The sequence below is a fragment of the Gymnodraco acuticeps genome, unplaced genomic scaffold (assembly GCF_902827175.1).
Source record: "Gymnodraco acuticeps unplaced genomic scaffold, fGymAcu1.1, whole genome shotgun sequence".
Lineage (NCBI taxonomy): Eukaryota > Metazoa > Chordata > Actinopteri > Perciformes > Bathydraconidae > Gymnodraco > Gymnodraco acuticeps.
Genome location: NW_022991973.1, coordinates 271,010 through 295,587, shown reverse-complemented (window position 1 = coordinate 295,587; position 24,578 = coordinate 271,010). Strand labels below are relative to the sequence as shown.

Sequence of the window (24,578 nt, the reverse complement as noted above, 5' to 3'; positions counted from 1 at the left end):
GCCAGTTATTCTCTTTTTGAGCATTTAAATAGGATCCTAGTCATCCAAGTTCCGAGCAATGAAACTATCCAGGGTTTAGTTCACCATAGAGGCTTTAATAGAGAGCTCCCTCTCTCCTCTGATACTATTTAGAAAGTGTTTATTGCGCAGCTTAGTTGACGTTGCCATATTAAATTGCAGATGATTAAATGTATTCAGTGGTGGGACAGGTTCGGGGGGCTGCACATTTGAGTTGCCACATGACCACGGTAAGGTATTTGTTAAAGCATGGCTGTGTATGAAAGTAATATTATATTCTGTGTCCAAAGGCCTAAATGGATGTGGCTGCATGTTTGAGGTTAAGTTACCTAACTGATATATCTGTGTGTGTATCTATGTACATTGTGTCTCCTCTTCTCTTTGTATTAACTTCCCTTCTCCATCACTTCACTTCATTTCACACACTTTCTTTCCCAGCCTTGCAGTCACGCAAACCTCCCGGCTCTGAGTGTCCCTCTTCATACCCCCCCCCCCCCTCTCCATCACTTCTCTGGCCTCATCCTTCTCTGTACTTCTCTCTGGCCCCAATCTCTGTCCCGAGTGACACAAGTCTTATTATGGTGTGAGGCTGAGAAGTTAAATGTTTCATGAGGACAGACTTGAAGTTGGGTTGGCGAGGGTATAATAAGCAGGGTTGGGTTGTAACGGAATACATGTAACGGCGTTACGTAATCAGAACACAAAAATCAAGTAACTATTCAGCTCGCGTTACATTTGAAAAACGAGTAATCTGATTACAGTTACTTTCGTAAACCTGAAGTGAATACATTTTGGATTACTTATTGGAATTATTGGTGGAAAGATTTCCTCACAACATTTAATATTCATTATTAAAGGTACAGCCGAATCATCACAGCGCACAACAACTTTTACCGCCGCAGATGGACCAAAAAAGGGAGCGTTTGAAAAAAAGGGGCGGGTCCGCTCAGTGGAACAATAACGAAACATGGAGGAACAAAAGTCTGCGTTTAAGTCGTGTGTGTGTAGAGGTGTGTGTGGTTAAAACACATCAGCCTGCGGTCGCTCTTTAGCCTTATGATTCTGAAGGTAAACACAGCGAAGGCGGTTTGTGAAAGGCAAGCGAAAGGCACTGCATGCGAAAGGCACTGCACGCGAAAGGCACTGCACGCGAAAGGCACTGCACGCGAAAGGCACTGCACGCTCGTCTTCTCAGAGGCTGAGTTAACCCTCCCGCTGCCTCCTGGTGCTGCAGAGATTTCATGAAGTGAAGGAGGTGTTCCTTCTATAAAACAGCTGCGGGCAGCAGATAGGCTACTGTGAGTGTCACGGACATGAATTCATAGATCAAGGCAGACTGGTGCGCACACTCTCCTGTTTTGCCGATCCGGTGCTTAAACAAATATAGCTCTACACCCCTGGCCGTAATGTCCTTAAAATGAAGTCTGAGTTCGACATTTTAATTCATGTCCTGCCAACACTGGCAGGACAGAAGGCGACACGCCCGTTCTAAGCCGTGTCCCTCACTCCTCACATCCCAAGCTGCATCCCCAAAAAGTTTATTATGTCGTTGCATCGTTTCAGATGTGATGTTTCAGTTCACTCTTGATAAGCCATTAAAACAGTAAAAACACATTCAGTGTCCTTTTGCTTTTTGTGTCTCCTGTTCACCAAAACATCCATCTGTGATGGAAAAAGAAAGTAATCCAAAAGTAATCTAAAAGTAATCTGATTACGTTACTTTTTAAGACGTGTAACTGTAACTGTATTCGGATTACTTTCAGAGCCATGTAATTAGTAATCAGTAACTGATTACATTTACAAAGTAACCCTCCCAACCCTGATAATAAGGATGCATTTTGTGTCCTTGTATGTAGAAGTGAATACATGTTGATACTATTCAGTCAGGCAGCAACATAAAGCCAGTGTAGCAGACATAATGTTGAAGTGTGAAACTAAGAAGATTGCGCTGTACCTCTTACACTTTCCTCCTCCTTTTGTCACATTTACCTCTCGAGACGGCCCTGAATGGGTTTGAATTGTATTGATTCATTGATTAAGTCACTTTCTTATCTTTTTCTTTTCCCCATTTGTTGTATCAATTCTTACTCTAGGCCCTTCCTTTGCCTCATTTACTACCCTATACCACTATATCACTCATGTTAACAGGTTGGCTACGGGTCAAATCTCAACTCTTAACTTCACGTGCAACCTTCTTTGTTACTATCCCTTTTTCTCTCCATGTTTTGCAAGTAAATCACAGCCTTCTGTGAAGTGACATCTGTCCCCATTGTGTTGTTTTGCATATTGAATGTTCATGTTCTTTGTTCTGTAACACCAGGGGAAAACAACATCCTCTATGCATCTAGCTTTTTAAGTGAATGTTGAAATAAGACGGCACAATAACACCATCTATAAGTAAAATTAGTGATTAAACTTTTCACGGCCACATTTATTGGGAGACTAAAAGTCTGTTATTCTGTTTGCACAGAGACAATGCCTTAAACATTGAGTAAAGTGGACGTTTTGTAAACTCAAAATGAAAGCCAATAAGATTTGTGTAACTGCTTATCACCATTGTGTACTATTGATTTCCAGTTTACAAAAAATGCCAAGTTGAATTCTGTCATAGGCTTTTGTTTACTGCTTTTTTTGATTGTAAACAAACTTGATGTGAGCAAACTGTTGTTTGTTCAGTTTCTTCACAGCTTCAATGCAGTGCTTTGGCAATGTGCAATCATCTCTCAATTTCTCCCATATTGAGCTTTACACCCATGTCACGGCAGGAAATTGACACGTTTTGACTTCACGCTGTTCTCTGATTGAAGTGTAATCGGAGCTCTGCACCAAATGCATTGTGGGTGTTCTCCAGACATGATCCTATCTTCCCTTTCTTCAATCGGGTCCACGGCAAATTGACAAATAATACCAGGATATCGCATTTCTTCTATCACTATGCCTCTACATTTATAGGCTAGCTCTGTCTCGCGCGCGCACACGCACACACACACACACACACACACACACACACACACACGCACAGCAGCACAGCAGCACTGATCGATTAGGGCCACTTGCTGGTTCGTCTGGACCCTGCCAATCTATGACTTTTATGGTTTGTGTGAACGTGAGTGTCCCCATCCAGGTGTGTGTGGCGTGAGGGGAAGCATAGGACAGGCACGTCCATGGCTTTATTTCTCAGACACACACTTCTTTAAGATTCTCTTCCTTCCCTCACCTCAACTGACACACACTGTGAAATAAAGAAGGAAAAGAGACACGCAGAGGGGGAAATGAGACCTCTCAAAAGCTTTGTGCGCCACAGAGGAAAGAAAGCGCATGTTAGAGGTGGAAAGAGAAAATGAGGCACTTTTAACAGTGGAAAGGTGCGAAGGAAATGAGAATAAAAAGGGAATTGCTTCATCTTTATTCTTAAGATGAAGAGACTTTAGTTGTTCTCTGGAATCATCTTTCATTCAGTACTCAACAGGAATCAAAAAAGCATCTACAAATACACTCAATGACCATGTGAACAGGTACATGTGTGGCTATCTGCACCTCCATGATGGGCTTACAACCACTTTTTACTTAACAAATATGCAATTGAACACAGAGCTGATTAATTCTTCACTACTGAGTAATTGTTTCAGCAATCCAACATCCAAATGCCACTGCGCCACAGCAAAACAAAAAAACGAGTGTAAAATATTTATAGTGAGATATTAATCAGCTGCAGACTCCTACATTGCGAAGTGTAATTAAATATTCATCAGTAACTTACTCTTCCTTCTTTCCTTGTTTTCTCCTTCTCAGACCTCGGCTCCAGGCCCAGAGGAAGTTCGCCCAGTCGCAGCCGAACTCTCCGAGCACTACGCCCGTCAAGGTGGCGGACCCCGGCAGCCTGACTGCTGCTGTCCTGCCCCCCGTGCCCTCCACCTCCACCTCCCTGACCACCCTCTCTGCTTCAGCCCTCACCCTGTCCATCCAGGACCTGTCCAGACGCAAGCCCAAGACCGAAGACTTCCTCACCTTCCTCTGCCTCAGAGGTAAGACTCTGCAGAACGCAGCAGAGGGAGACGCAAATACAAGCAGAGTCGCAACAAATGGTAAACAAGGAGCAATGTTGTTCATTAAGGAAGCTGCAGATACGTGTTGTTAATATGAAATGTTTTAATATGACCCCATGGCATGGGTAATTGGTAGAAAGGCACATTACATACTAGCTCTTTGGCTGGAATTTGCTACTGTTTGGGTGTTTTTGTACGGGTCAGCAATATGTAAGCTTATAGTTGCAAGCTAATGACGCAGCATTTCGAAGACCTGTCATATGGTTTGTCTAGCCTAGATGGATAGATAGATACTTTATTGATCCCAGTTTGTGTCTGTGTGTTCAGCCTAGTGCTGGTATTGTCAGACCGAGAGGATTGTCTCGTATATTATATTAAACACGCCTTACTATGCTCACAAGCTATTCAAGAGCACATATACCGGTAGTAAATATTGTCAGGTTTGGACCACCCTTCACTCTCTAACACACACACATAACCACACACACATAACCACACACACGCGCACACACACATACTGCAAATATCTGTATGCTCGCCCAAGGCTAAGATTATCCAGCATTTCATCAGCTTACACATCTCCCCCTCCTACCTTTCAACAACTATCTGTCTCTTTAACACCCTGCCTATCACCCTCTACCACAGCAGCTGTTTGCACGTTTACTGTAGTGATACACAGTAACACCCCCCCCCCCAGACTACAAACACTGCACGGGTTCATCGACACTATGTAGCATCTCTGATGTCAAAGGAACTGTAAAAGCCATGTCAGAGTAATTAGCAGCAGAGATTGTGTGTTGAGCTCTGTTTATTGGGATTGTGTAAACCAAAATAATTAGGTAATACACCCACCAAGCCACTGCCACACACCTGTAATGTAATACAATTTACATCTTCCAACCCCCAAAACTCACAAACACAGGGGCTGTTCTCTTTTCTGCTGGAGTTATTGAAGGATTAATGTTGCTTATGATGTATATCTGCTGGCCAACAAAAAAAGAAGTCATGATGGTAAAGATGTTCTCCTCACTTTTCTGGCTAGTTTTTTCATTTTTTTCTTTTATGGTTTTACGGCTAAAGACCAATGAATCATTCTTGAAAATATATATTATCTTTTATAAATCTGAGAAAAACAAGTACAAAAGAGACTAAATGTATTTGTCCCAGTACTCTGAGCAAAAACAATACACATAAATATAATCTTATCTATAAAGGGAATGTTGAAGTACATTCTATTAACTTTATATAGCAGATGTAAGGAGTGCTTACCAATCTGTTTTTAAATATCCATATTAAAATATATCTTTCGATTAAAATAGGTGTTGTAACAATGCTATTGTGTACTAGATGTCCTGTAGGATAGGCAGTCTTGTACGGATAAGATGTAAGAGAGTACAATGACCCTTGTAACCTTCAATAAATCGTTAGCTCTACATTAATATGGGCTGTACTAAATCACTCTTTTATGAAACATGAAAGGAGAGGGAGTGACGCATTCAAAGCTGAATATTAAAAAAGTTGAGTACCTTTTTTTTTTTTAAACAACCTTGGTCGTGACTTCTTTGCTATATATTTTTTTACCTTTTGTTCAATATCCTACTCTCCTTTTTCTTAAACATGTCCTCACAACCAGAATTAACTTATTTTCAAGACAAAGGCCCGGGCTCCAGATGAATTTACTGTTATCATCATTAACCTCTGCCAGTCGTACAAAGTAGGCTAAAGACTCACGAGCGGCAAAGTTAGATTGGGACGTGACTGCTATACGTTGCTATTCTGACGAGAATAGTTTCATTATGGAATGTCATTTTAACCTTACAGGGCTCATTCAAGAACGTTTATAATTGAAGGTTGCTAAAAATCGACTGAAGCCTTTGGTGAGAGGGGCTTTGATTAGCATATATAGGCCAGGAAGTTACATAGGCTAATGATATAATGTCCCATATACTTTGAAGCTGAGATTACTCTGAGCTCTGGGTGCTAAACTAACCCCACCATAGCGTGTGCAGTGGTGGACTAATGAGGAGTAGGTGGTTCCGACTCAGTCTCTCTGCTTTCTCTCTTTATAATTAAGGTGAGGAATGGTGTTTTGAAACTTATGTTTGCAAGGTCTGCTTTACTTTGCTACCTACGAATGCTAATTTTAGAGCTAGGCTGCTAAGCTAACAATTGGCGGTTTTCCACTGGGCTTTTCCCACTGTGCTGCCCCCTGCTTTACCGCTGTATTTATAGATCCAGTTAGCTCTGTGTGGATATGAATATGTGTGTTTTTGTTCTATTCATTCTGCAAGTCTTACATTTTCCCGAGCGGGCTTCTTCTGCTCTTTTTTGCCTTTGGCCTCTCATTTGACCCATATGCAGGGGCCCTTACCAAAAGAAGGACATGGGAGAATGTCAGCAGAGCCCTTGAGGTTGTGTGTCAGTACGTGTGTGTGTGTGTATGAATCCATGCTCACTATACTGGTGTTGCCCGTTGTGCTTATCTCCTGTGTGCCCATGCAGAATCCAGGGTGTGGAGTGAGCCAACGAGGACAACCGTGTTAACCCTGGTTAATCTTTGCAAAGGGGCTCGCCTCTTTGATATCGTCTGAGACCCCAAAAAACCCCTTTTAAGATTGCGATACCTGTGTCTCTTGTGATCTGACCACCACACACATTAGGCTGCTTCATGTCTGCTACCAAAATGCCTCTGACAGGAGCTCTAGCTATATTATGGAAATCTCCCAATCTATTACCCCCGTCATTCTCTCTCCTTCTTCTCTCATATTTTGAAGTTATAACGGCAACATTTATACCTTTTTAACCCTATCAGTGGTGATTTCGCTGATCCGTCCCTGGTCAAACGTTCACAATGTGTAAACACACCCACTGCAGTGTTTGCATTTCTTATCGGGTAAACATTACGTATCCACCACAAAGGCTTCTATCCATCACTCACTCGGACAGCTACATAAAAGCAGTTAAAACATGAAAGACTTCAAGCTGTAAAGTGAGCCACCAAAAAAACAATCAAATGTTGTGAAATCTGAACTCTTATGCCACTCTGTGTTTTGACATTTCATTTAAGTATTCCTCCATTATGCACATTACTCATGCATCCAATTGGAGTTTATAATAGACAACATGTCATTCTTTGGGGATTTGTATTCCCCCACCAATGAAGTGTGGTGTTGTTGCTGTATCTGAGGAAATAATTCTGATGCAACGTGGGAGTAACTGGACAGATAGAAGTGAAAAACAAGATCTCTGTCTACTGTATGGCAGCATTCACAGCATGTATGCTCACCACCCACACCGTCTAGGGCTTATATTCTGTATTTATCTCACTGCTCTTCTCTTTCTCCTGCAAACACACACACACATACCCTCACACACTAGCTGAGTGCCTAGTCCTTGCCCGTGCTCTCGGAGTGGTGTTCATGTGTGGTCCAGGCCTGTAGATGCGCTGTTTATATCCATGGAGAAAGCCATTTGGGTGGTAGCCAGACAGTCTGCCTCTGGCTGCGTCTGCCTCTGGTAACCTGGAGGAGGGTGCTGTGCTGCTGCTGGCAGGGGGGGGGCAGCACTGAGAGCAGCAGAAGGAACTCATTTAGATGTTGGCTTGCTCCAGGTTTTACAAATTATCCAAAGCTTTCATTCCAAAGCTATTTGGGGTAATAGGGCACTATTTTAGGAATGATTGTTGTCAATCACCACTTGTTTCTCTCTTCTGCTTTATGTAACATGTTTGAGCATCTTCAAAATACTCAACATTCAATACCAGGCATTATGTCCTTTTTGGATAGATGTATTTAATGAAGTTTGTCCTCATTGAGGCACAATCACACACATGCACACACTCCCACACAATCACGATATACACATTGACACGGATGAGATAAGAACAGATAAGAGAGTAAATGAATAACTCTCTGCACACACACTCCTGGAAATGAGTGTCTTGCATAAGGTTTTATTTCCAGGAGTGTGAGTTTCTTTGTGATTCTGTGTATGCCAGTGAATATGTGCACACTGTTTACCTCACTGCACCCCCGGCCCTCTCCCCTTCCTGCCAGCGGCCCTAGCAGGGTGCCTCTCTCTGGTTCAGCGAGTCCAGTTTCTCGGTTCTGCTTGCGTAACCTCGCAGCCCTGACCTAAGACCTTAGATCTCTAGTACGTGATTACACATAGGAGGCAAATGTGGACTTTTCACATCTGGTTTTTGAAGAAAGCACTGCCAATTATGGGAGCTGTGTGTAGCTAGATTGTTGGATTTGATTTTGTTTGATGGTATTTTTATTGTCTGAGAATCTCGCTTAACTAGACGCACATTTCCACTCCTGGGAGTAGGATTTCAAGTCCGACAGCTACTCTCATGTGTCTCAAGTGCATTGCTGCTGTGACAACTGAGTTCCCCTCAGGTATGAGGTACTTTGCTTTCTCTCTAATGTGTGATTGCTATTTGATTAAAGCCTGGAAACATTACGAGTAGCGTTGTGACTTTCTTGTCAATCATGATGCTAAGCAGAAGTCGGTAGGGCAACACAGAGTGATTTTGCATTATCCTCCAGCTACTGTTGTGGGGTTAATGGTTTTGCTGACATTAAGGAATGTCAATTGGAGACATAATCCTTAATCTTCTCTGTCTCCCTCTTTCTGTTTCTCCTTTACTGACTGATGAACAGTTTTGGCAGAGCTCAGCTGTAGGAGATAACTTTTCCATGCCAGAAAACCCACATTTGTCTCCCTTTTTGACCTTCCCTTAAAAACGCCTTAAACTTCCTGTGCAGACATGCAGCACTTTGTTTCTAAATAAGCACGTCCACATGTCCCCATGGCAGCTAAACCCTCCTGATTGACTATTTAAATTGTCCTCATTGTTTCAGTTCCAGTTAAGGGGACAAAAGGGAAGAGTAGCCAGAGAATTGAGGTTTTGTAATTATGCCCCCCCCCCCCCTCCCACCACATACCCAAGAGCCCTGTTAAAAATGACAATTCTAATAGATTCCTTCAGACCTAATTATGATTTGACTGCGGTCGGAATGAGGTGGATGAAAAGATGGTGTAATTGGGGGATTGGGTTTGAGGCCTTGAAGAAGGACTGAGATATGTTTTTTGAACCACAGATGTGTTTATATGTGCTGTGTGTGTTTTCTATGAGCTGACTGTTTCTCAGCTCCACAGCCACTCCTCTAGTCGAGATGCCAGTGGTCGGTGTTGGTCCACTGGATCTGTTTGGCAGGCTGGCTTTGTCTGTCTCTCTTTGTGTCCTTATCCTTCTATCACAAAATCCTAGACAGTCTTATTTCGGGGATCTTGAATATATTAGAGGATACAGTTGTGCTGTTACATCTGTTGTTGTCTGATGTCTGCTGCCTTCTCACATTCTGCTTCTTTCAAAAACGATTTCTGTCCATCTAATATTTTCTGACTCACTGCCACGGTCTGCTCCATCCTCTTTTCAGTTTCCACTCTATATACCTTTTGACAACCTGCATTTATTACCAAACCCTGAATGTTGCATTGTTAAACTGGTCCCCACAAGTACTGCAAAAGGCACAAACAAACTCTTCCTCTTATGTATTTGAGAATTTTCAACACTTCCTTGCACCCCCAAACAAACACACCCTCCTCCCTCCATGTGTGCCCCTGTGGTCTGTTTGCCATTGGCCCTCTGACCCCTGTTCAGAGCAGTAAATTACAGCAATTTAGCTTATGAAGCAAGTCATTAGAAGCTGATTGGGCCAGTGTGTGTGTGCCGCCTCGCCGTGTTTGTTTGGTCTAAGAGAGGAGCGTTTGCTCTGTCACCAAGATAAACGAGGTGTCTGAGCGGTGTGTTTGTTCATGTGTGTGAGACTGTGTCTTTAGGTGGATGTGTGTGGCTTTTTTGCATCTGTTGGTGTGTATGTATTGTACGCTGCGGTCACCTAACCTCCCAGGGCTGATCCGCTGGTTAAAAGCCAGAAAATGGTATGTTGCTACAAAGTGGCACCGCTACAAGGGTTCAACCACTTATAATGGTCTGCATCCCACTTCAGATGCTGTGCCAAGAAACCACAACACTAACACACACCGGACAGGGGTTGGGACTTCTTTTACCGGCCGTGGTGTGAGAATATATCCCAGCATGCAAAGAAACAGCCCATGTGTGGTTTACTGTGGATTATATAAGACGCCGTTAGTTTCTGTCCTACTGACTCCTTTTAGAAATTAAAGAGGGCAGGTAAAACTAATAATATCTGTCCGGGAAATCTGCAACGGCTACAGATTATTTTCCGTCTCTCCGGCTCTCTGAGGGGATAATTAGAGACTGGCAGAGCTGCTGAGTGAACAGTGTGATCCAAGGCACAATCAGATTTTTTTTATTACGTTGCTCTGCTTCTCAGTGTATGAAAAAGCTTTGATACGAGAATGAGATTAAAACTAGGCTTTCAAAATAAATGTGATGTGACATATGCTAACCAGAGGTCCCCCTACTGGCCAATAACAGTTGTTAGTGCAGCCTAAAATGAAAATTAATCTATTTTCAAAGATGTAGTTTAGACTTTAGAAATGACCGATGAAATAATGTGTTCATTGTGCCAGTTAATGGACCAGCACCAGAGGCGTTCCCATACACACAGGCGTTGGAGCTGTTCTTCATGAAATCCCAGAAGGATGAAGTGCTCTGACAAACAGTGCCATCTTTGCGCAAAATGATTATACAGGAATGAAAAGTCAATAAATAAACATGTTTTTCTTCTTTTTTTTTCTCCGCGCACCCAGACTGCATCAGTTAAGCTTTCTATTATGTCCAATCTTCTGTCAATAGGGAAAACACACTCATTCAGGGTTTAAGTAGGTTTCCACACACACACACACACACACACACACACACACACACACACACACACACACACACACACACACACACACACACACACACACACACACACACACACACACACACACACACACACACACACTGAGCTCCATTGTCCACTTACAGTGTACTTGTATTTGTCTTACATTTTGGACAAAAGATCCCTTTTTTAACATTTATTAATGCATGAGTCTCTCCAATCTAAAACATATTGTCCAAATAGAGACCTATTGAAGTGAAAGTGCTAATTTCCTACATGCTTTATGTTCTTTATAAGATGAATGCCTTTTTGTTTAATTGAATTATTTTGGTGTATGACTTGTTGTACTTTTATTAAGCAACTTTATAATGTACACAATAACAAATGTGTAGAATATCAGATAAGTATTAAGTGCCCTCTATAACAAGAGTGCTAATTAAATAATTGGCTAGGCTTAATTCACTCTGTGTAATTTCAAGTGCTCTGTATAGCTTAATGCAAGCTAGTTAAATTCAGCCTATTTTTCAGAGGCTTAACATCATTTTAATTGACATATAATCGTGCATTGCTTTCCATTAATGCCCTTTTAACACTGCGGGCCAAAAGCCACAGGGTTTGTTGAAGCATATCACTGGAAAATGTTTACGAGTCTTCTGGAAGCACAGAGGCATGATGCAGCACAATGAAAATCCGAAAAGATATACAACTGTGCCTGTGTGTACATATATTTATATATCTTTCCAAACATAAAGTGCCTGTTGCTAAAGCTACTCTCTACAAGCCCGTCTTAGTTTTTATTCCTGCACCTATAAGAGAGGGCCAGCTGTTTGCACCCTGATTTACGAGTGCAACATTATGAGATTTAATAACATAGCTTTGGGCTTTATGACCTTTTTATGAGAGTGTGTGTCTACATCCAGCTAACTGAGGTAACATTATAGGCTATCTGCTGCCAAACACCATTTACTTCTTTCCAGCACGTATTGAGCTAGACTTCTCAGAGATGACAAAGAAAGTGATTGAGTGTGATGGAAAACGAACCTTGACTTTCTTCCCAAATAGTGGGAGAGATTGACAGTAATCCCGTTTGGAAGAGTGAAGGCAGCAGATTTGGGATTAGCTCCGCAGTTACTCTTTGGTTTTCTAAAGTCACTCTCTTACAGAGTTAGATATCATAGCACATGTATGGTATGTCTCAATAAAACTGTCAAGATGGAGATTCTCTTTGGAAAGACGACCCGTTTCATGCTCACATTGCTTAAGCTTCTAGCTTTAAACATATGTTGCATCACCCCCCCCCCCCCCCCCCCCCCTTTCCTTCTATACGGTGCATAGTTATACCAGTCATATTGTGAAAACCACCACTACATTTATTATTATTATTGTCTTGGAATTACATTTGCAAAGCATTGTCACAGGAAAAATGTACAGGACGGTAAACAGTCACAGGTCATTGTTAGTAGATGAATGGTAAATCCATATATTCACATTGTAAGAAGAGCTTTGGAAGGCAAAAGAGGTTTATTCTCATTCAGAAACAGTAGGTGTTTTGTTGTAGTAAAACTGTCATCGCTTTACAAATCATTTTAACATTGTGCTGTGTGTGTCCTTGATTACATGTGTGTTTTAGTTTGTGAATGCAACAATGGTGCCGTTGTGTGCAGAGCGGTTTACAAAGCATCAATAGGCCACCAGCTGGGATAATAACAGATGAAAGAAACAGCAGCACAATTCCCATTATTCACAAATGCTTGAGCAACTTCTATTCTAACATTAATATTTCACCACTCACACATTGATGTTGATTCAACTGTCATTTCAGAGATTAGAATGAAAAACATATTGTTTTAACAAGCCTGGAAAGCTGGTGCATTCCAAAAAGGCAGTTGATTTTTGACATACAGTAAAACAGTATCTGTGTTTTTCAGTGCTTTTTTCTTTATTGAAATTGTGATTTATTTGTCCTTTCCTACCCTCCTCCCCCCACCTACCTCTTTATTATTAATTAACCTCTCTGTGTCCCTCTCTCTGCACTCAGGTTCAGCGGCCCTGCCTAGCAACATGGCCTACTTTGGAAGCTCCCAGGAGGAGGAGGACCTGGAGGATGATGAAGGCGAGGAGGTGGAGGAAGTGAGGAACGGTGGGATTTACTCTCATGGTTGGGGAAGCTACAGCCAGGCCGAGGCCTCCTCTTCCTGCCACTCCACCCCCCGCAAGGGCAAGCTCCCCGGCAGGCAGCCGCTCAACGGGCATGGTAAGGACCGGACTAACGCCTGGGCATAAGCACGTAAAGAGTGACGTCCTTTCGTACATTTCCAAGGGCTTGATGGGAAATGTAGTCAGGAATATGAGCAGAGACAGACTGTTGGGTCTAATGGCGCGTTTCCACTGCAGCCTCGCTCGGCCTGGCTCGGTTTGGTTAGGCCTTATTAGGCCCGGTTCACTTTAATGCTGCGCTTCCATTACAGTTTAGGAACTGGGGTAGTTACTATAGTAACGGCCCATCTACACTACAGGCATCGAAAAATGCTTTCAACGCTTCGCCCATTCATTTGAATGGGGTGACGTAGAAGATTTTGAATCTTCGCCGAACTGCATTGTGGGGAGCGGAGCATGGCTTTGCAAGCATCGTGAGCATCAAAAGTTGAGCAATGTTCAACTTTTGATGCTCCCGATGCTTTCGAAGCTGACATCAGCCAATCAAATCCCGTTTTTGCAATTCCCGCCAGTACAAGCGCTAGCCAATCAAACCGCGTGCAAGCTGGGAGAGCCAGACCGCAGTTCATTTCCTCATATTCCAAACGAGAAATTACGGTAGCAAATCACCCGGTTCTTTACGACCAGAACTATTTACCGGGATACAAACCGGAGGAACCAGGCATGGAGGGAGGTGGCAGAGACAGTGGGTGAAACTGGTAGGTTTTCGCCTGTTTGTGGAGTTTATATCCAGTTTACTTCGTTTTAACATTGCTATTGCTTTGTATGTCGGGGGCGGGAGATTCATGTGATTGGATGTTGGTCGCGTTGCTCGCAAAAAATAGCCAAGCTTCAGACACGCCCAGCTTCAAGATTTTTTGATGCCTGTAGTGTAGACGGGCCGTAACACAGTGTAGGCGGAGCCGTGACGTCATCTTCAATGAGCGCCCCAGAAAAACAACACAGCCGTTAGCTCTTAGCACTCAGAGCTCACAGCTCTTCATATCTGTTCAGAAACTAGACAAAAGTTAAACAAGTACAAACCACAGACTGCCTGTGTCATGGCGAATACAGTCGCTGGTTTATTTATGTCTGTATAGGCCATTGTTGTGAGTGTGGACGGTCGGAGCATATATAACGTTAGCTTAGCCAAGCTACATTTAGAAAACACGCATTTTAAAAGGGTTTTTCGCCTGCCGTCTGTCTGCAGACTTGTAAAATCATTAATTCATGGTTTTTACTAACCAGTCATCAGTTTTGAAACGTGTATTACAATTAAATCACGGTCAAATATGTTCATCTTGTTGTAGTTGTAGCCCCCTTGCCAGCGATTCTCTCTCTAGTTTAGCATACTCAGCCCGACTCAGCCTGGTTGTTTCTGGCCCTCGAACCACGATTTTATGGGGCCAGAAAAACTGTGAATTAGGACCCGCTAGCCGGTACTAGGCCAAGTGGAAACGCAACCAATACGGGCCCCGCTCGGCACGCTTAAAGCAAGCTACCCGCTGCAGTGGAAACGCGCCATAATAGGCCACACATATGCTGCCTGTGTTTACCATCCAAAGAGATGAAGGACGGAGCAAAATCAAAGAGAAGTGCATTGTGTAGGGTTGAAGGTGAGGTAAGAGGAAATATATATAGGGCACTCTAAGAGAATGATATAGATGAAGAGGGAGTTGAGTTAATAGCTAAAGAGGAATGGACAGAGAGAAAAGGAGTTGGAGAAGGTAAATGATGGAGAAATTCCACGGAGGAAGAGGAAAAACCCAGGCCGTAAACCGAACCAGTCACGGGACAGAGTAGTAGCGCTATTTTCTGCATGAACGTGAGACATTTCCTAAGTTTGCACTCTTGTTTTCCTCTGCAGAGACAGGGCTAGTCACATGGGAGAGCAGAGCAGCACATCAAGTCTTTCCACCCCAATTAACACTTAGCTTGCTAAGCCCTAACAAAGTGTTTATGCACACTGCAACAGCTGGCAGGGGCCCCCGACACATGCACAGCGCACTGACAGCATACTACACCCCTTGGGGCACGTAGACCTTTGGATGAATACACATACACACACTTGTGCGGAACATTTAGGAGATTGAGCCCATGAGAACAGACCCACTCCCAATCCCAGCGTACATGAGGATGAAAACAAGTAAGCTGCATCTTTTTAATGCCAACAATTAAATAATTATTCTACATTAAGAACATCTGACTTCTAGGGCTTGAGTACGGATAGAACAAATACAAGACTGTGGGACTTTTTCTACAGTGTATACTACTTAGTTTATAGAATCCTATATATTTGTCCTAGAGTTTTTACAGAGCCATATACATAATATTTCAACCTGGAGGCCCTCACTCTTGGCTGACGTCGAGGACACACAATCCTTCCGGCCAGGCGTTTCCCCTCAAAACAACTACTGGATTTCATGGTTCCTCCTTTTCCCCCTCCCTTACTCACTTCCCATCCTCAGTCTGTAGAATCGACGGCAGTAAGGTTAAAAAGGTGAACGCTTGAAAACAGCTTGAAACATAAACTGTACATCAACAGGTATATCTGTATAAGCAGCTTTTGTAACCTGCTTGAACAAATCCAGGCTTGTGGTGTGCGTGAGGACAGAATGGTCTGCTTTCTTATCTCGTATACAAACACTGTTTGCAAAGCAGCTCGGAGCCTTCACTGTGATATGCTAAATACATAGATAAGAGGGGGGGGAAAGGCAGATAGACTTTGTTGGGGACAATAGAGATGAAGTGGTTATGGACACAGAGAAGGACGTTTTCACACATAGGTGTGCACACACGGTCAAGACTGGGTCCTTGTGTAGAGAAAGTGTGTGTGCTGTATCAGAAACACACACACACAAAGAGTCAAACACACACCTCAGTACATTTTGTGGGTTTTAAGATTGGTGTCAAACGTGACACTTTAATATGCAGCTTTGGGCCACTCTCCAGCAGGAACAGAGTTATAGGCTCTTAGGGAGGATGAGGAGAGGAAGGGAGGGGAGGGGAGGGAGGGCTGAGAAAAAGAAGAAATATAATTAGTAGAGGAAAGGGAAAGATTGTATTCTAGGAGCTAAAGAGAGACAGGAAGGCCCGACATTGCAGGCGATTCATCAGCTCTCCGTTTCTCTCTCCCACTCGGCCATGTTGACACAGCTACATTAAAGCGCTTTTATTGGGCTCAGTTTCTTGCTTAGCTCACTCCTCAAAATGTCAGGATTTCTCTCATTTCTTATGGAGCCTGGAGCCCCAGAGACTTGCAGACTTTCACTTCAGGTTATGATTGGATACACACCTTTTCAGTATAGCACATACACACTTCTGCAGATAGACACATAAAATGAAAGCAACCAAAATGCACAGACACATCATCTAACAACATATGCCTTGATTTTAGAGCATACTGTCTGTGTTGTGCATTGTGTGTGCTGTAAATGTTGTGTGTGTTTGTGCTGTGGCCTCCTGTCATTCTTTCCATGCAGCCTGTTGATATTAGGAGGCCATGAAACTTTAAATTGAGCCTCATGCAAGCTGAAGAGAGAGCTATTGAATATGTATGTTAATTGCCTCACTCTCGTTTGACTCGTTTAGCATCATCCCAGGGGGCTCATGCAGTCCACCTCCATTTTGAACAGGTTCATTGACATGTAGTATAAAGACCTTTTCATCCACACCTTAAATCATGCATATTTCACTGATTGGTCTATATGTTAGCCAAAACCCTGTCGCTCCGATGTATGTGCGGGCCTTTCCACTTGGTGGTTGTGGTTCGGTGCTCAGAGGTAATAGGACATTCTGCACTACAGGCGGGTATTGAGACCTATGTCCACATATTGGCACTGGCATAGGTGGACGGTAGCCTGACAAATCCTAAAAGATGTCCTAGAGTATGTTTGCCTTGATACCTGATAGGAACTTTCCACTCCTGCTTTCTCTACAGTGGCTTAATGTTTGCATTTATTTATTTATTTTGGACTTGTGTACATTAGGAACTACTGTAGTTTGCAATACTTGAAAACAAATATATACACATAAAATGTGTACGTCATATACTAAATAATATATTCCTTAATCTCAACATTGACTTATGCAAAGCCTTACTTTAGACTCTTAGCAGACACATAAACTAAGGTCTCTTCTTTATCTTCAGGAAATACATGAACACACACCTATTTTATATATCGGATGGAAAATGTAAGCAGTTAGCTTCAACATTGATTGCATTTTCAAGGAACATTACGATGTTCTAACCTCTAACCTTAGCTCTGAAAAAACTGTTGTGAAAAAAGAAACGCAATTTTCCTATTTTCTAATAAATTTTTAAGCCTATTTCGAATCTAATTTCATGTATACGAAAACCCACTTAAAGCTGATTAGAGATTCTTGCTCTCACTCAATAATAAAAAGCAACACACCCTAACTCCCCTGTTGTTCCTTTACAGTTTTCCACGGCCATGGTAAAGCAGGGACCAGGGAGAGTCCGAGGCCTAAGGGAGGATCTTACGGCAGGGAAGCGCCGGCCCCGCCACTGCCACCTCCTCCTCCACCACCCCCGCCCCTCCTGAGGGAGCGCAGTGAGCGGGCGGAGGCGCGGGAGCAGGCGCGGGAGCAGGCCCTGGCCAGCAGCAGAGGCTCCTCCAACGGGCTGTCATCCAGGAGAGCTGCTGAGGAGCTGCGCAAACAGGTACTGTACCGGCAGCAGCACCTGTAACGGAGGTTTAAAGACCCAACATGCGATAATGTTCAAAGATAAAGGGAATGGAAGAAAACAGCTTCCCAAGGGGAGAGTGGGAGAAGTGACAGCCGGGATTCTCCTGTAGGGAAACTTCAGTGGCTGGTGTGCATTAGCTGTGGTTCAACTGGAGATACCATGGAATATTCTTTATAAATAGGCTCGAGGTGAAGCGTGCTTGTTGCCCATTTTAAACCCTCCTCTCTCTTGACTCTTATTTTCCTAACCCACCCGTCACATCCTCTCTTTATCTTCTTCTCGATGATCTCTCCTGTGACTTTCTTGTCTCCCTCCTCTCCTTTCTTTTTATGGCTGATTTCCTCCTCTGCTTTGCCTACTCTGTGCTCTTCCTTTGACTTTCCTCTCCTCTCCTTTCCTCCATCCATTGTGTCTGGGAGAGTAATGATTGTGTTTTGGCCTGCTGCGACTGCTGCTATATTTAGTAGTGCTGGCTAGGGGCTGTGAAAGCCTGCCTCCCTCTTCATGGCACTTAACCGGTTCCAAGCAACCCCACAAAGTGAAAAAAGAGGAGGAGATGGAAGGAAGAGGGCAGAGGTGGCTTTAGTCGTCAGAAAGCTGGCATTTGTTTGATCACATTAGCTAGTCAGAAGCAGCTGCATTCTGAGGCTCTTCATGTATGCCTTTTCCTCTCTTTGCTTCCTTTCTGTCTTTTCTCCCATTTCCTCCCCTGCCTTTTCCTTCCTGTTGAATGCCAACCCTCTATGCAGTGTTGTTGTTGTTGTTCTTGTAATGTGCTGCTGCTGATGCAGACTCAGGCTTGTGCTTTGGGTTTTTAAAGTGGCTCGAATTGTCCAGTAAACCAACAATGAATCCCAATGAGAGTGACTGCCTGCCAATACGAACTTCAGCCTCACATGCTCACTAGTACTTGTTCTATCACTCTTCCTCTACTCATTCAATTCTCTGTTGGCACCCTGCATGCTTCCTTTGACTCCTCTCCCGCTGCGCTTTACTCCCTTTACCTTTCTTCTCGTTATACCTCTGTCTCCCTTTCACTCGTTTTCTCTTCACGCTCCACTCTCTCTGTCTTAGCTCCTGTGTCAAACAGACGGATCTTGCCCTTGACAACATGGCGCCAATCATTTGGAAGGATTAGTCCTTTTTTTTTTTTTTTTTTGCCTCCCTCTCGCTCTCCCTTCAATTAGCATGAACAGTATGTGTGTTAACCACGTGTGTTCAAGACTCACACACATTTATACACACTACCAACTGCGAAAATACAGGCTAAGCCATATGAAAGGTTAAGTGATTATGTAGCCGTAAAACCAACTAGGGGTTGTGTGTGTAAAACCGAAGGGTAAGGGCATTATCATAATTCAATTCACCGTGATTCAGTTCTACTTAATTCAATAGCGGCTTGTATCAACAAAATACATGCGCCGTTACGGGACCTTTTTATAAAACAATATGATTCTATCCATTTTAATTAAATAACAAAAGCAGGTCTGTCAGCAAAGCAGCTGCACACATCAGCGAGCACAGGAGGAGTGTCCAGGGCCAAAACATTTAGCCGATTCGGCAGCATTTAAAAAAAGGGCCCTGCACTTTCTTGGTTAGTTGCTTTAGACATCCTCAATTAAAGTGCTTGTTAAACAACAAATGTACAATAAAGAAACAAACAAGAACTAAATGAAGATAACATAGTGTGTTTCTCGTTCTCTTTCATCAGCTCCTGTATGTTTCCCTGTTAGTTTATAAAAAGGGTTTTGCATTATGTGTGTGTTATTAGTACCAGGCTGTAGTGACCTTTCTCTAGCTGCTTAAAAATCAACCTGCCCAGGGCCGCATCGCATCGCTCCCTAATAAGACAGCAGAGGGGGGAAAAAGGCTCAAGCCGGATTTATGCCTCTACATCGAGGTGTCCTGGCAGTCGCGCTGTAAATGACTCCGGCAAAATAATTGATTTATAGTTCGGCATAGAATTTAACCCGTTGATAGTCATTGCGCCGCTGTGACATTTGATGGATGTGTTGCACGCCACCAATCTGTGTCATGCGCTCATTTTACACCCAAAGTTATGGTGTTTACATTATGTCATGGCTCGGGTGATATAGGAGATCATGGGGAGGAGGAGGTGCGCGCTTGAAATGGTTTTGCTAGAAAGAAAAAAAAAGAACATCACTGAGCAATTGCCAGATGTTTTCTTCTTCGATCTCTATTAGAAACATGTCAGAAAAAACACAAAATAACCAAAGCTGACCAATCACAGAGCTTTGTCTTTGTTGCCCTGTTGTGTAGTCACATCTTTAAGGAGCTACTGCAGCAGGAAAAGGAATGTGACCATATGTGGTGAAAAACACCTCCTGCCTCTCCCTTCCTTTGTCAGTCAGCAGGGCTTTGCAAGGGTTAAACTTCCTCCTGTCTTCTTCTATCCTCTGGCTGGGCTTCTCTCCATGTCTGTCTTTCTCTTTCTCTCTCTCTTTATCTCTCTCTCCCCCCCCCTCTTCTTCTCAGGGCCGGCTCCTGCAGATGTTGCCTGTTAAAAATCTTCCTGCCAGGCCTCAGCTGGGCTATAGCAACACATGATGTCATCAAGACCCACCTCCCTCTCCCTCCCCTTCCCTCCCCTTCCCCGCTCACATGCGACCGAAATCCACTCGAGAACAGCCTCCGTCTGCCTGTGTGTTTGTGTGTTCTCTTTTTTTCCCCTTGGCTTTATTGTCTGTCTTGTTCTGTTCATCGTCCTCCTCATTTCTGTCTGCCAGTGGCTGTTAGCACGAGCTGTTTCTGTCTGTCTTTTCCTGTCTTCTCCTGCAAAGTATCTAAACTAGCTCCTGCCTCTTTACTCTGCCTCCAATGTTCTCCTCTCACCGTCACTCTCTTGCCATCCTCCCTGCCACCAGACCAAATCATTAAAGAGAGAAAAGTGATGGAGACTTGCCGAGCTCCCCTGAAGAGAGCCGCTCGGCTGAGCCCTCCTGTGGCAGGAAGCTGTCATGACTGTGTCTCACACATTCACTGCTTTGTCAGCAAACTGTGGCTGGATAAATACAGTAGCTATCTGGACAACTGCTTCTCAAGCAGTTGTCCAGCATCAGTGTTATATTGAATAAACAGCCTCATTGTGCCTTGTAGTGATTATAAAATAATGTGAAACATGTTAGTTTAAACTTTGTGAGATTGGTCATTAATTCTTAGCTCAAAAGTAACAATTATAACAATGGTGCAGAGCATATTTTCTTTAGGCAGCGTTTATGCTTGAGTTTTCTTTTAGTCTCTCTTTCCTCCCCTCACCCCTTCTTTCCTCCCCTCATCCCTTTTTTCCTCCCTCTCTCCTTGTCGCCCTTTGTTTTTCCATTGTGAGGAGGAGTGTGTGTGTTGGAGGGGAATGATTGACGGTGGCAGGGTTAGGTTTCAGTCCCCCCTTATCTTTTAATGGCCCGGTCTTTGTGTCGGCCCCCCCGCCACCTGAGACAAACACAATACAATACATGCGCACAAGCACACACACACGGTCCACACACACACAAGTGTGATATGAGAGCCCTTCAAAGGCAAACCTGTCAATGGGCCGGCTGTCACCTCCCTCCTGTGGTGCCCAGACTGTGATTGATAACTCCATCTCTCACATCCCTCCTCCTCTCCTTCTTCGGGGGTTACCTTCCAGCTGGTCTGGACAGAAAGACGCACAGATACTGTAGAGGGATGGCAGTGAACATGATTGTACATTTTCTAATTACAATCATGGCTCTATGATGGCGTTATTGTTAAAAAATGTCAGTAAAAACATGGAAAAATAATATTTTCTATGAGAATAAAATGATTATGTATGAGGTAGCCACTTTTCATGTTAAGACAACTACAACAACTTGACCCCAGCTCAACCAGTTGAGATATTGACTGCCAATTACTGAGCTTTAGAATATATCAATGCTGTAGCCTTCGCACATAAACAAAGGCCAATCCGGGAGAGGGAAGAGAAGGAGAAAGAAAAGGGAGTGAGGAACTCTTGGCAGCACTGAAAGTGGGCCATGAAAACAACAAAGAGACGAAGAGGGAGAGGAGTAGATATTCTTAGAAATGCATACAAGGGAAATATCATTTGAAGAAACGGGATGGAGCGAAATAGCTAGATGGTGTCCGATACACAATTTAATTTTACACAATGGATTTTTACACATACAGATCCAGCTGTGAAGGATATTGCACTGAGTTTGGCCATGCTACTTCACCACAGCTGTAGCCGGTGAGTCAGGCATGGATCCAGACACCTCTGTACTCTAGCTGAGTGCCTCAAGACTTCACATTCATGTACAGATGCACAGTCCCTTTCTCCAGCTCTCTCTCAAACACGCACACACAAAGCAGCTTTATTCATAGCGCCACAGATTTAATTATAGCATTTAAGGAAACCCATACCAAATAAAAGGCTGTTTTTATGTGCCCCGATGGGATGTTATTCCATCCCAATGACCCCACCTCCTACCTCATACTGTCCAGCCATCTGTTAGCAGAAACCATGTAGCCAACCCTGTTTTCCCTCTCATGTCATCGCTTTTCTCCCTACCCATTCCTAACTGTTTATCATCTCGGGATGTTGTGGTTTTGGTTTTGGTTTGTGCATATCCTTTTCTAAATCTCAGCCGGCTGTGTTGACAGCACTTTGAGCTGCAGTTTACAAAAGCGCAAAGCATCTGAAAGTATAGTAATCAAGACAGTTGATCGGTTCTCTAATGAATAGCGTAGGTTTCCACAAATACCTAAATGTTTTACTGCAGTGTTCTCAATCTGAATGTTTGTAGAGTGTGGGTGCACCGACACCCCTGCACATGTCTTGTGGTGCTTTCTTATTTATAGAAAAGTATGGAGGTACATTAAGGGGAATGTGTTGCAATGGTATTTTTAACTTGAGCATGTAACGTTTTCAATATTCAGAGATCCGATCAATGATTCCGGTTTTCCCAATATTTCCTTCTTTATATTCATGATTATTCCACATCATTCTGATCCTATTTGTTATCCGACTCCTTTAACATCTCTCCCATCTTTTCTGCTGACTCAGGTCTCTAAAGTGAACGGGTTGACGCGGGGGGGCTCGGCACAAGCTGTCGGTGGTGCCAAAAAGAGCCGCGACTTCCGACTGCCGTCCAAAACTGTGAAGAAGTACACAGCCACCGTGTCCAAGGGCCACGTCACCTACACCAAAGCCAAACAGAAAGAACTGGGCAAGAAAACCAAACTCAGCAGCAGCAACAAACACAACAGCGCCGCCTCGGCACCTTCGTCAGCGAACAATCACAATCAGCACAGCCAGCCAGCAGCCAGCAACGGGCTGGCCCACTCAGGAAAAGCAGCGTCACCAGCTCACCACAGCAATGCAAAAACCCGCAAACAGGTGCTACTATCCAATGGGCTGCACAACACTGGGGTCCGCCTCAACGGCAGGCTGAACGGGCAGCGGCACAACTCCCTGGCCAAGGAGGACGAGCAGAGACAGAGCCAGCAGGGGGAGTGCATGGGTCGAGAGGGACTGCGTAACTCCAAGCGGCGTCTGGAGGTGGTCCTCAACCCTTTGGGGTCGGGGGTTGTTGAGCAGAAAGCCAAAAGCACTGTCGCAGAGGCCAAAAAGGCCAAGCTTCAACCCACGCCTCTGGAGACACGCAGCAGCAGCAGCAAGAAGGCGGCCAATCAAGAGAGAGCTGCCACTCCAGTTTCTAATGGACATGAATCAGAAAAAGATCCTGAACAGTCTCCACCTGTTACCACTCTTCCACCTTCCGCCTCTCCACCTCAACACACCCAGCCTCCCTCTACACCAGCAGCCAAGGCCGAGCCGGTGAACCAGCGACCCAAGCGGGCCTCGGCCGGTAAGCTGATGTTGATTCGACAAGCACAGCAGCAGCAGAGCAGGTCCCACGCCCGGAGCTCCTCCTATTCCTCCCCCTCATCAGGCCAGAATTACCCCCAGAATCCTAGCCGTGCCAGCACTACCTCAGACCCCCAACAGACCTCCGTGTCCTCCTCCACCACCTCCTCTCCGCTTGCTTCCAGCAACAGCCCCGGACAGCTCAAACCGGCAGCTTTCCGGCCCGCTGACCGCGACAAGGAGTGGGAACGCGAGAAAGAGATGTCCCGCCAGACGGAGCGAGGGCAGGAGAGGGAGGGGGACCACCAGCGGAGCCGGCCAGAAGGCTGGACGGCGCTGGGTGAAGCCCCTGTCTTCCGGCCAGCGCCACGGGAGTTCCAGGACCCCCTGGTGTACTTGGATGCGGTGAGGGAACTGGCCGAGGGGGCTGGCATGTGCCGGGTGATCCCCCCGACAGACTGGAGGCCCGAGTGCAAGCTGAGCGAGGAGATGCGTTTCGTTACACAGGTGCAGAGGGTCCACATGCTGGGCCGGCGCTGGGGCCCCAACGTTCAGCGGCTAGCCTGCATCCGCAAACACCTCAAATCTCAGGGCATTACCATGGACGAGCCACCTGTCATTGGTAAGTGAGCCAGACGGGCGGGCACACATGTATATCCTGAATTGATTGAATTAACTGAGCAATAAGCAACAGGTTTCTTCCTGCAGGCTGCCACAGAGGACCAGAGATATTGATTTGATAAGAGAAAATGAAACCCAGACACTCTTTGCCCAACTGAAGCTGTTTCTCTGTCAGAGCTTTTGTTGAATGTAAATGTAGGTATAAAGATAAATTAGATGCAGCAAGTTAAAACAAGAAAACCTATTCAGTATCCTGCAGTTTTTAAACTGTTTTGGGTCGTGCTCTGAAAGATTCAGTGGTATTTATCCCAATTTAT

General features: G+C 44.3%; 1 protein-coding gene across 3 annotated transcripts in view; it reads left to right on the top strand.

Annotated features, from left to right (window-relative positions):
- jarid2b (jumonji, AT rich interactive domain 2b) overlaps positions 1–24,578 on the top strand; it is a 105,805-nt gene that overhangs the window by 70,348 nt on the left and 10,879 nt on the right. For 2 of the 3 annotated variants that reach the window (XM_034200932.1, XM_034200934.1), the window contains 4 exons: positions 3,811–4,103; positions 12,924–13,139; positions 17,524–17,765; positions 22,837–24,262. In XM_034200932.1, the coding sequence (XP_034056823.1) occupies positions 3,811–4,103; positions 12,924–13,139; positions 17,524–17,765; positions 22,837–24,262 (2,177 nt within the window). The remainder of the gene's footprint in view (positions 1–3,810; positions 4,104–12,923; positions 13,140–17,523; positions 17,766–22,836; positions 24,263–24,578) is intronic. The other variant, XM_034200933.1, reaches the window with a different exon arrangement.